This window comes from Oncorhynchus masou, unplaced genomic scaffold, assembly GCF_036934945.1.
Source record: "Oncorhynchus masou masou isolate Uvic2021 unplaced genomic scaffold, UVic_Omas_1.1 unplaced_scaffold_5784, whole genome shotgun sequence".
NCBI lineage: Eukaryota > Metazoa > Chordata > Actinopteri > Salmoniformes > Salmonidae > Oncorhynchus > Oncorhynchus masou.
Window position 1 is genome coordinate 1 of NW_027012202.1, and position 13,597 is coordinate 13,597.

The following is a 13,597-nucleotide window of genomic DNA, read 5'->3' on the forward strand; positions in this document are numbered from 1 at the left end:
CCCCATTCTATAGACACAATGGAATGAAAATAGAGTCAGGCCCCATTCTATAGACACAATGGAATGAAAATAGAGTCAGGCCCCATTCTATAGACACAATGGAATGATAATAGAATCAGACCCCATTCTATAGACACAATGGAATGAAAATAGAGTCAGGCCCCATTCTATAGACACAATGGAATGAAAATAGAGTCAGGCCCCATTCTATAGATACAATGGAATGAAAATAGAGTCAGGCCCCATTCTATAGACACAATGGAATGAAAATAGAGTCAGGCCCCATTCTATAGACACAATGGAATGAAAATAGAGTCAGACCCCATTCTATAGACACAATGGAATGAAAATAGAGTCAGACCCCATTCTATGACACAATGGAATGAAAATAGCTACAGGCCCCATTCTATAGACACAATGGAATGAAAATAGCTACAGGCCCCATTCTATAGACACATTGGAATGAAAATAGAGTCAGGCCCCATTCTATAGACACAATGGAATGAAAATAGAGTCAGGCTCCATTCTATAGACACAATGGAAGTAAAATAGAGTCAGGCCCCATTCTATAGACACAATGGAATGAAAATAGAGTCAGGCCCCATTCTATAGACACAATGGAATGAAAATAGAGTCAGACCCCATTCTATAGACACAATGGAATGAAAATAGAGTCAGACCCCATTCTATGACACAATGGAATGAAAATAGCTACAGGCCCCATTCTATAGACACAATGGAATGAAAATAGAGTCAGGCCCCATTCTATAGACACAATGGAATGAAAATAGAGTCAGGCCCCATTCTATAGACACAATGGAATGAAAATAGAGTCAGACCCCATTCTAGACACAATGGAATGAAAATAGAGTCAGACCCCATTCTATAGACACAATGGAATGAAAATAGAGTCAGGCCCCATTCTATAGACACAATGGAATGAAAATAGAGTCAGGCCCCATTCTATAGACACAATGGAATGAAAATAGAGTCAGACCCCATTCTATGACACAATGGAATGAAAATAGCTACAGGCCCCATTCTATAGACACAATGGAATGAAAATAGCTACAGGCCCCATTCTATAGACACAATGGAATGAAAATAGAGTCAGGCCCCATTCTATAGATACAATGGAATGAAAATAGAGTCAGGCCCCATTCTATAGACACAATGGAATGAAAATAGAGTCAGGCCCCATTCTATAGATACAATGGAATGAAAATAGAGTCAGACCCCATTCTATAGACACAATGGAATGAAAATAGAGTCAGACCCCATTCTATGACACAATGGAATGAAAATAGCTACAGGCCCCATTCTATAGACACAATGGAATGAAAATAGCTACAGGCCCCATTCTATAGACACATTGGAATGAAAATAGAGTCAGGCCCCATTCTATAGACACAATGGAATGAAAATAGAGTCAGACCCCATTCTATAGACACAATGGAATGAAAATACAGTCAGGCCCCATTCTATAGACACAATGGAATGAAAATACAGTCAGACCCCATTCTATAGACACAATGGAATGAAAATACAGTCAGACCCCATTCTATAGACACAATGGAATGAAAATAGAGTCAGGCCCCATTCTATAGACACAATGGAATGAAAATAGAGTCAGGCCCCATTCTATAGACACAATGGAATGAAAATAGAGTCAGGCCCCATTCTATAGACACAATGGAATGAAAATAGAGTCAGACCCCATTCTATAGACACAATGGAATGAAAATAGAGTCAGGCCCCATTCTATAGACACAATGGAATGAAAATAGAGTCAGACCCCTTTCTATGGACACAATGGAATTAAAATACAGTCAGACCCCATTCTATAGACACAATGGAATGAAAATAGAGTCAGACCCCATTCTATGGACACAATGGAATTAAAATACAGTCAGACCCCATTCTATAGACACAATGGAATGAAAATAGAGTCAGGCCCCATTCTATAGACACAATGGAATGAAAATAGAGTCAGGCCCCATTCTATAGACACAATGGAATTAAAATACAGTCAGACCCCATTCTATAGACACAATGGAATGAAAATAGAGTCAGGCCCCATTCTATAGACACAATGGAATGAAAATAGAGTCAGACCCCTTTCTATGGACACAATGGAATGAAAATAGAGTCAGGCCCCATTCTATAGACACAATGGAATGAAAATAGAGTCAGACCCCATTCTATAGACACAATGGAATGAAAATAGAGTCAGACCCCATTCTATAGACACAATGGAATTAAAATACAGTCAGACCCCATTCTATAGACACAATGGAATGAAAATAGAGTCAGGCCCCATTCTATAGACACAATGGAATGAAAATAGAGTCAGACCCCTTTCTATGGACACAATGGAATGAAAATAGAGTCAGGCCCCATTCTATAGACACAATGGAATTAAAATACAGTCAGACCCCATTCTATGGACACAATGGAATGAAAATAGAGTCAGGCCCCATTCTATAGACACAATGGAATGAAAATAGCTACAGGCCCATTCACTTGACACAAGGGAATTAAAATAGTGTTTTTAATAAGTTAAATGTAATCAGTTTTGATTCTATGGGTCACGGTGGTGTCTGTCTATACATCCATCGTCTGTTGTCATAGTCACCGATCAATGTCAGTGCAGTATAATTAAGAGTTGAATGAAGAAACGGACTTCAAACGTCCAGGGAACTGGATGAGATGAAAAGCACTTCAAGATGTAGAATAGGACAGGATGAACTAGTAGTGGAAAGGTCTCACAGACATTCTCACTATAGGGCCGACCCGAACAGTACTGTGTTGGCTCAGATATGCCTGATTCTCTTTGACATGGTCCTTTCCAGCACAGTTTCGACAACTAGTGGCTGCCCAGTGTAACCAGGCCAGACATATTGGACTCAGTGGTCAGCCCTATACTGTGAATCAGACAGCGGACTCCTCCTTTCTTGTGTCACCAACTGCTGCTGCTGCTACGTATCTGCTGTGGCCAGGTTATAGTGGCGACGGCGTGGCCGTTGGTGGCGTTCTCTACCTTAGGAGAGGACGCCATTTTAACCCTTTTGTTATTGGCTCCGTTGGTGTCCACCTCCTCCTCTGAGCTGCTCTCAACATCACTGCGGTCATCCTTAGAAACCTGTCAGACAGACAGAAATACAAAGTTACAATTCAAAGAGACACAATGGATATTTCCAGAAGTATCCGGAAGGAGTGCATGATTTTTTTTTGACAGACGTCACATAGAATGACGTTTTTATTTTTATAAACTATATGGATATTATTACCCAAAGAATAGAACGCAGTTCCACAGGACAAACAGGTACATTAAGGAATGAACATTCTGTACAAGTATCGACTGATAGCGACTATGTAGTTGGCAGAACACTCCGACAGACGCATCACAATTGAACTCCGTAGACATTTAGCCCGACAGCCTGGAATCATATTACCAGATCTTAAAAAGATTAAGGCACTATTCCTAGGTTATTTACAAATACATAAATAACATTAGAATATCTTCATACATAAATTATTTCTGGTCAACAACAAAAAAATAAAATAGATCAGACTTCCCTTAATGAATGAATTCTGACTCCAAAACCTGCACATGCTCGCAAGTGCCACAAGATGGGAGTTTAAAGGAGCATGTAAAATCTGATGAGCCCGTCTGGCTCATATGCATAAAGCCACAACCACATGAACACAAATGACACTGGCATAAGAGTGAAATGAATGATATGAGACTGCAAAAGCAGAAAGGTAGTTGTCAATCTGGTGGGAAGTGAGCTGACAAACCGGATGCTATTTCCTGCAGCTGTGCACTTGAGCAAGGCACTTAACCCCCCCCCCCAATAACAACAGCTCTCTGCACCTCTCCCCAAAACCTGTATATGTATGTGTGTCTTTCAGAGGGGTTGGGTTAAAAGTGGAAGTCAAATTTCGGTTGGACCTTGTGTGCAATTGACCAATAGACGGATCTTGAACCGTAGTTAGACAGTAAAGCAAGGACAAGTGAGGTGGAGAATAAGGACTGAGGAGACAGATGGAGAGACGTGACCCTCCACCCAAGAGAGGAAACAAACCACCTCTGCAGAGAGAAGGACAGCGATTCAAAACATGAAGAGGAAGAAAGCAATGAACAAACACAGATGAAATGTTACCTCTAGCTTCCACACTCATAGCATTAACTATATCCTGAGGTCTGACATAATGACATTCCATAACTATAGCCTGAGGTCTGACATAATGACATTCCATAACTATATCCTGAGGTCTGACATAATGACATTCCATAACTATAGCCTGAGGTCTGACATAATGACATTCCATAACTATAGCCTGAGGTCTGACATAATGACATTCCATAACTATAGCCTGAGGTCTGACATAATGACATTCCATAACTATAGCCTGAGGTCTGACATAATGACATTCCATAACTATATCCTGAGGTCTGACATAATGACATTCCATAACTATAGCCTGAGGTCTGACATAATGACATTCCATAACTATATCCTGAGGTCTGACATAATGACATTCCATAACTATATCCTGAGGTCTGACATAATGACATTCCATAACTATAGCCTGAGGTCTGACATAATGACATTCCATAACTATAGCCCGAGGTCTGACATAATGACATTCCATAACTATAGCCTGAGGTCTGACATAATGACATTCCATAACTATAGCCTGAGGTCTGACATAATGACATTCCATAACTATATCCTGAGGTCTGACATAATGACATTCCATAACTATAGCCTGAGGTCTGACATAATGACATTCCATAACTATATCCTGAGGTCTGACATAATGACATTCCATAACTATAGCCTGAGGTCTGACATAATGACATTCCATAACTATAGCCTGAGGTCTGACATAATGACATTCCATAACTATAGCCTGAGGTCTGACATAATGACATTCCATAACTATAGCCTGAGGTCTGACATAATGACATTCCATAACTATAGCCTGAGGTCTGACATAATGACATTCCATAACTATTGCCTGAGGTCTGGCATAATGACATTCCATAACTATAGCCTGAGGTCTGACATAATGTGTCATGTCTTGTTATGTCTGTTCCTGTCCTTTCTCTTCATTCTCTCTCTCTGCTGGTCTTTTTAGGTTACCTTCTCTGTCTCTCATCCCTCAGCTGTTCTACATTTCTCCTAACTAGCTCATTCTCTCTTTCCCCACCTGTTCTCTCTTCCCCCTCTGATTAGGTCTCTATTTCTTTCTCTGTTCCTGCTACTTTCAGTGTCTGATTCTTGTTTGTGTTTTTTGATGCCTGAAGCAAGCTGTCGTCTCGTTTGCTTCCACCTTGTCCTGTCCTGTCGGAGTCTGCATGGCAGGTGCAACCTGCATTATACTACGTTCTTTTGTTCCATTGACTACGTTGGAAGAGGATTTATGCCATTCCTGTTTTTTATTAAAGAACTCTGTTTTCTGTTAAAACCGCGTTTGGGTCTTCACTCAAGTTCATAACAGAAGAATCAGACCAAGAATGGACCCAGCGGCTCCGGACCCTTTTCACTCCGCCGAGATCCAGGGAGCGATGCTAGGCAGACACGAGGAGGAATTGTCTGCTGCTCAACATGCCGTTGAGACCCTGGCCGTCCAAGTCTCCGACCTCACAAGACGGGTTCACCAACTCCACCTCGATCCACCGCCCACTTCCAGGGTTTCCGAGTCTCCGGAGCCCAGGATCAACAACCCGCCGTGTTACTCTGGGGAGCCCACTGAGTGCCGCTCATTCCTCACTCAGTGTGATGTGGTGTTCTCTCTCCAGCCCAACACTTACTCCAGGAGCGCAGCCCGCATCGCCACGTCATTTCTCTCCTTACCGGACGGGCGCGTGAGTGGGCACGGCAGTCTGGGAGGCGAGGGCTGAGTGTATTAACCAGTATCAGGACTTTAAGGAGGAGATGATACGGGTTTTTGACCGTTCTGTTTTTGGCGAGGAGGCTTTCAGGGCCCTGTCTTCCCTATGTCAGGGGAATAGATCCATAAAGGATTATTCTATTGAGTTTCGCACTCTCGCTGCCTCTAGTGACTGGAACGAGCCGGCTTTGCTCGCTCGTTTTCTGGAGGGTCTCCACGTCGAGGTTAAGGATGAGATCCTCTCCCGGGAGGTTCCTTCCAGTCTGGACTCCTTAATAGCTCTCGCTATTCGCATAGAGCGACGGTTTGATCTTCGTCGCCGAGCTCGTGGAAAGGAGCTCACGTTCTCCGTTGCTCCCCTCTCCACATCACTGCCACCTGCCGCATCACTGCCACCCTCCCCCGCCGGCTCGGATGCTGAGCCTATGCAGCTGGGGGTATTCGCATCTCGGCCAAGGAGAGGGAACGGAGAATCACCAATCGCCTCTGTCTCTACTGCGGCTCCGCTGGTCATTTTGTCACCTCATGTCCAGTAAAGGGCCAGAGCTCATCAGTAAGAGGAGGGCTACTGGTGAGCGCAACTACTCAGGCCTCTCCTTCTGGATCACGCACTACCTTTCCGGTCCATCTCCGCTGGCCCGGTTCATCTGCTTCCTGCAGTGCCTTGATAGACTCTGGGGCGGAGGGCTGTTTTATGGACGAGACCTGGGCTCGGGAACATGACATTCCTCTCAGACAGTTAGGGGAGCCCAGGGCCTTGTTCGCTTTAGATGGTAGTTCTCTCCCCAAGATTCAGCGTGAGACGCTGCCTTTAACCCTCACTGTCTCTGGTAATCATAGCGAAACCATTTCTTTTTTAATTTTTCGTTCACCTTTTACACCTGTTGTTTTGGGTCATCCCTGGCTAGTGCGCCATAACCCTTCTCTATTAATTGGTCTAGTAATACTATCCTATCCTGGAATGTTTCTTGTCATGTAACCTGTTTAATGTCTGCTATCCCTCCTGTTTCCTCTGTCTCTTCTTCACAGGAGGAGCCTGGCGATTTGACAGGGGTGCCGGAGGAGTATCACGATCTGCGCACGGTGTTCAGTCGTTCCAAGGCCACTTCTCTCCCTCCACACCGGTCGTATGACTGTAGTATTGATCTCCTTCCGGGAACTACTCCCCCCGGGGTAGATTATACTCTCTGTCGGCTCCCGAACGTAAGGCTCTCGAGGATTATTTGTCGGTTTCGCTCGACGCCGGTACCATAGTCTCCTCCTCCTCCCCGCCGGCGCGGGGTTCTTTTTTGTTCAGAAGAAGGACGGGTCCCTGCGCCCATGCGTGGATTATCGAGGGCTGAATGACATAACAGTTAAGAATCGTTATCCGCTTCCTCTTATGTCTTCAGCCTTCGAGATCCTGCAGGGAGCCAGGTTTTTCACCAAATTGGACCTTCGTAACGCCTACCATCTCGTGCGCATCAGGGAGGGGGACGAGTGGAAGACGGCGTTTAACACTCCGTTAGGGCACTTTGAATACCGGGTTCTTCCTTTCGGCCTCGTTAACGCTCCAGCTGTCTTTCAGGCACTAGTTAACGACGTCCTGAGAGACATGCTGAACATTTTTGTTTTCGTTTACATGGATGATATCCTGATTTTTTCACCGTCTCTCTCGATTCATGTTCAGCACGTGCGACGCGTCCTCCAGCGCCTTTTGGAGAACTGTCTTTATGTGAAGGCTGAGAAGTGCACTTTTCATGCCGCCTCTGTCCCTTTTCTCGGTTCCGTTATTTCCGCTGAGGGCATTAAGATGGATCCCGCTAAGGTCCAGGCTGTCATTGATTGGCCCGTTCCTAAGTCACGCGTCGAGCTGCAGCGCTTTCTGGGCTTCGCTAATTTCTACCGTCGTTTCATCCGTAATTTCGGTCAGGTGGCAGCTCCTCTCACAGCCCTTACTTCTGTTAAGACGTGCTTTAAGTGGTCCGTTTCCGCCCAGGGAGCTTTTGATCTTCTTAAGAATCGTTTTACATCCGCACCTATTCTTGTTACACCTGACATCTCTAGACAGTTTGTTGTTGAGGTTGACGCGTCAGAGGTGGGCGTGGGAGCCATTCTTTCTCAGCGCTCTCTCTCTGACGGCAAGGTCCATCCTTGCGCGTTTTTCTCTCATCGCTTATCGCCGTCCAGAACGTAACTATGATGTTGGTAATCGCGAACTGCTCGCCATCCGCTTAGCCCCAGGCGAATGGCGACAGTGGTTGGAGGGGCGACCGTTCCTTTTGTCGTTTGGACTGACCATAGGAACCTTGGAGTACATCCGTTCAGCCAAACGACTTAATGCGCGTCAGGCTCGTTGGGCTCTGTTTTTCGCTCGTTTCGAGTTTGTTATTTCTTATCGTCCGGGCTCAAAAAACACCAAACCTGATGCTTTATCTCGTCTCTTCAGTTCTTCTGAGGTCTCCACCGACCCCGAGGGGATTCTCCCTGAGGGGCGTGTTGTCGGGTTGACTGTCTGGGGAATTGAGAGGCAGGTAAAGCAAGCACTCGCTCACACTCCGTCGCCGCGAGCTTGCCCTAGGAACCTTCTGTTCGTTCCCGTTCCTACGCGTCCGGCCGTTCTTCAGTGGGCCCACTCTGCCAAGTTAGCCGGCCACCCCGGCCTTCGGGGTACGCTCGCTTCCATTCGCCAGCGTTTCTGGTGGCCCACTCGGGAACGTGACGCGCGTCGATTTGTCGCCGCTTGTTCGGTCTGCGCGCAGACTAAATCTGGGAACTCTCCTCCTGCCGGCCGTCTCAGACCGCTTCCCATTCCCTCTCGACCGTGGTCTCACATCGCTTTAGATTTTATCACCGGACTGCCTTCATCAGCGGGAAGACAGTTATTCTTACGGTTGTCGATAGATTCTCTAAGGCGGCTCATTTCATTCCTCTCGATAAGCTCCCTTCTGCTAAGGAGACGGCTCAGATCATTATCGAGAATGTTTTCCGAATTCATGGCCTTCCGTCTGACGTCGTTTCCGACAGAGGCCCGCAGTTCACGTCTCAATTTTGGAGGGAGTTTTGCCGTTTGATTGGGGCTTCCGTCAGTCTCTCGTCCGGCTTTCATCCCCAGTCTAACGGTCAAGCCCGAACGGGCCAATCAGACTGTTGGTCGCATTTTACGCAGTCTTTCTTTTCGTAACCCTGCGTCTTGGTCAGAACAGCTCCCCTGGGCAGAGTACGCCCACAACTCGCTTCCCTCGTCTGCTACCGGTCTATCCCCTTTTCAGTGTAGCTCGGGTACCAGCCTCCGCTGTTCTCATCTCAGCTCGCCGAGTCCTGCGTCCCCTCCGCTCAGGCTTTTGTCCAGCGTTGCGAGCGCACCTGGAAGGGGGTCAGGTCGGCACTTTGCCGTAATAGGGCGCAGACTGTGAGGGCCGCTAATAAGCGTAGGACCAAGAGTCCTAGATATTGTTGCGGTCAGAGAGTATGGCTCTCCACTCAGAACCTTCCCCTTAAGACAGCTTCTCGCAAGTTGGCCCCGCGGTTCATTGGTCCGTTCCGTATTTCCCAGGTCATTAATCCTGTCGCAGTGCGACTTCTTCTCCCGCTATCTTCGTCGCGTTCACCCGGTCTTCCATGTCTCCTGTGTTAAGCCCGTTCTTCGCGCCCCCGCTCGTCCCTCCCCCCATCCTTGTCGAGGCGCACCCATCTACAGGGTTCGTAAGATTTTGGACATGCGCTCTCGGGGCCGTGGTCATCAGTACCTAGTGGATTGGGAGGGGTACGGTCCTGAGGAGAGGAGTTGGGTTCCCTCTCGGGACGTGCTGGACCGTTCGCTGATCGATGATTTCCTCCGTTGCCGCCAGGTTTCCTCCTCGAGTGCGCCAGGAGGCGCTCGGTGAGTGGGGGTACTGTCATGTCTTGTTATGTCTGTTCCTGTCCTTTCTCTTCATTCTCTCTCTCTGCTGGTCTTTTTAGGTTACCTTCTCTGTCTCTCATCCCTCAGCTGTTCTACATTTCTCCTAACTAGCTCATTCTCTCTTTCCCCACCTGTTCTCTCTTCCCCCTCTGATTAGGTCTCTATTTCTTTCTCTGTTCCTGCTACTTTCAGTGTCTGATTCTTGTTTGTGTTTTTTGATGCCTGAAGCAAGCTGTCGTCTCGTTTGCTTCCACCTTGTCCTGTCCTGTCGGAGTCTGCATGGCAGGTGCAACCTGCATTATACTACGTTCTTTTGTTCCATTGACTACGTTGGAAGAGGATTTATGCCATTCCTGTTTTTTATTAAAGAACTCTGTTTTCTGTTAAAACCGCGTTTGGGTCTTCACTCAAGTTCATAACATAATGACATTCCATAACTATAGCCTGAGGTCTGACATAATGACATTCCATAACTATAGCCTGAGGTCTGACATAATGACATTCCATAACTATATCCTGAGGTCTGACATAATGACATTCCATAACTATAGCCTGAGGTCTGACATAATGACATTCCATAACTATAGCCTGAGGTCTGACATAATGACATTCCATAACTATATCCTGAGGTCTGACATAATGACATTCCATAACTATATCCTGAGGTCTGACATAATGACATTCCATAACTATAGCCTGAGGTCTGACATAATGACATTCCATAACTATATCCTGAGGTCTGACATAATGACATTCCATAACTATAGCCTGAGGTCTGACATAATGACATTCCATAACTATATCCTGAGGTCTGACATAATGACATTCCATAACTATAGCCCGAGGTCTGACATAATGACATTCCATAACTATAGCCTGAGGTCTGACATAATGACATTCCATAACTATAGCCTGAGGTCTGACATAATGACATTCCATAACTATATCCTGAGGTCTGACATAATGACATTCCATAACTATAGCCTGAGGTCTGACATAATGACATTCCATAACTATAGCCTGAGGTCTGACATAATGACATTCCATAACTATATCCTGAGGTCTGACATAATGACATTCCATAACTATAGCCTGAGGTCTGACATAATGACATTCCATAACTATAGCCTGAGGTCTGACATAATGACATTCCATAACTATAGTCTGAGGTCTGACATAATGACATTCCATAACTATATCCTGAGGTCTGACATAATGACATTCCATAACTATAGCCTGAGGTCTGACATAATGACATTCCATAACTATATCCTGAGGTCTGACATAATGACATTCCATAACTATATCCTGAGGTCTGACATAATGACATTCCATAACTATAGCCTGAGGTCTGACATAATGACATTCCATAACTATAGCCTGAGGTCTGACATAATGACATTCCATAACTATAGCCTGAGGTCTGACATAATGACATTCCATAACTATATCCTGAGGTCTGACATAATGACATTCCATAACTATATCCTGAGGTCTGACATAATGACATTCCATAACTATAGCCTGAGGTCTGACATAATGGAATTTCTCAAGTCTGGGCCTGTATTCACAACATTGTCAGAGTAACATTGCTGATATAGCATCCGTTTTGTTTTTCGATCATAATCAATAAGATGAAGTAGACAGGAAGGACCTGATCCTAGATCAGCACTTCTACTCTAAGACGCTGTCTGAATACAGGCCCTGTCCTCATACAGACTGACTAGAACGCAGAGTTTTGTCCCTAACCTTGAGTCAGAGCTGTCCTACATCAATCCCACTCACCTTTCCTCTGACCATGTTAACGAGGTAGGTTATCCCAGCTATGAGGTAATAGTTACCTTGGGTAGTTACACCTCACACTCACCTGTCTACATCTCACCTGTAACAGGCATTCGGAAAGTATTCAGACCCCTTCCCCCTTTCCACATTTTGTTACGTTACTTATTCTAAAATTGATTAAATAAATGTTTTTCCTCACCAATCTACACACAATAACCCATAATGACAAAGCGATCTTGGGAAGGGCAACAAAACATTTCTGCAGCATTGAAGGTCCCCAAGAACACAAGTCCCTCCATCATTCTTAAATGGAAGAAGTTTGGAACCACCAAGTCTCTTCCTAGAGCTGGCTGACCGGCCAAACTGAGCAATCGGGGAAGAAGGGTCTTGGTCAGGGAGGTGACCAAGAACCCGATGGTCACTGACTGAGCTCTAGAGTTCCTCTGCGGAGATGTGAGAACCTTCCAGAAGGACAACCATCTCTGCAGCCCTTAACCAATCTGTTCCATTGGCGAGACGGGAGCTGCTCCTCAGTAAAATGCACGACAGCCCGCTTGGAGTTTTCCAAAAGACACCTAAAGAATCAGACCACGAGAAACAAGATTCGCTGGTCTGATGAACCAAGATTGAACTCTTTGGCCTGAATGCCAAGCGTCATGTCTAGAGGAAACCAGACACTATCCTTATGTTGAAGCGTGGTGGTGGTAGCATCATGCTGTGGGGATGTTTTTCAGCAGCAGGGACTGGGAGACTAGTCAGGATCGAGGGAAAGGTTAACAGAGCAAAATACAGAGAGATCCTTGATGAAAACCTGCTCCAGAGCGTTCATGACCTCAGACTGGGGAGAAGGTTCACCTTCCACCAGGACAACGACCCTAAGCACACAGCCTAGACAACGCAGGAGTGGCTTCGGAACAAGTCCTTGAGTGGCCCGATCGAACATCTCTGGAGAGACCTGAAAATAGCTGTGCAGCGACGCTCCCCATCCAACCTGACAGAGCTTGAGAGGATCTGCAGAGAAGAATGGGAGAAACTCCCCAAATACAGGTGTGCCAAGCTTGTAGCATCATACCCAAGAAGACTCAAGTTTGTAATCACCGTCCTTCAACAAAGTACTGAGTAAAGGGTCCGAATACCTATGTAAATGTGATATTTCAGTTTTATTTTTTTTGCTTTGTCATTATGGGGTTATTGTGTGTGGATTGAGGGGAGGAAACAATTTAATCCATTTTAGAACAAGGCTGGAATGTAACAAAATGTGGAAAAAGTCAAGGTCGAGTCAGAGCTGTACATTCACCTTTCCTCGGACCAAGGCCTTGTAGGCGATCCCGGCTATGAGGTAGGACCAGATGACGTGTAGCACCTGCAGCACCAGCAGCAGGGAGTTGAAGAGCCACCAGGAAGGGTATGGACCAATCATCTCCCAGCTCTCAAACAATGTTGTGTTCAGGATCCTGGAACAACACAGGAAGGATCACACCGTGAATTCATATGTGTATGGAGAGTATGTCAGTACACACACACACACACACACACACACACACACACACACACACACACACACACACACACACACACACACACACACACACACACACACACACGGTAATCGCAAAATGCACATGCAACCACACAGTAATTTCTCCGTATGGGAAGACCAGTTGTATGGGAAGACCAGTTGTATGGGAAGACCAGTTTTCTGAGACCTGCCTTCCCCTGCTGAGACTGTACTCTCCTAACAACCAGCTCACTAAAAACATTTAGTAGTTACCATTCATCCAAGAAGACTACATAATTAAATACATTTTTTTAGGGGGTGTAATTTCTCTAATAAAGTAGACCTGTGAGGCCTGCAGTGCAGTAGTGAGACAGACTCAGACAGACAGATAGGCCGTTGTCAGGCAACATGTACCTCCTTAGTCCTTAAGCCCTACCTAGGTATCCATTACAGCCCTTAGGGACAGAAGAGGCCAGGTCCATCATGAAAAAACAGTGAAGAGCAGTGAGCACGCAGCGCAAAAAAGCTCC

The 13,597-nt window shown here is 45.7% G+C and overlaps 1 protein-coding gene across 1 annotated transcript; it reads right to left on the reverse strand.

Moving 5' to 3' along the window:
• Window positions 1-866: 866 nt before the first annotated feature.
• On the reverse strand, window positions 867-13,018 carry LOC135536225 (ceramide synthase 5-like). Its single transcript, XM_064962594.1, has 2 exons — window positions 12,867-13,018; window positions 867-3,142 (listed from the first exon to the last, which is right to left on the reverse strand). The coding sequence occupies exons 1-2, from the start codon at window positions 12,987-12,989 to the stop codon at window positions 2,960-2,962; spliced, it is 306 nt and encodes a 101-aa protein (XP_064818666.1). The 5' UTR covers window positions 12,990-13,018; the 3' UTR covers window positions 867-2,959.
• Window positions 13,019-13,597: the final 579 nt, after the last annotated feature.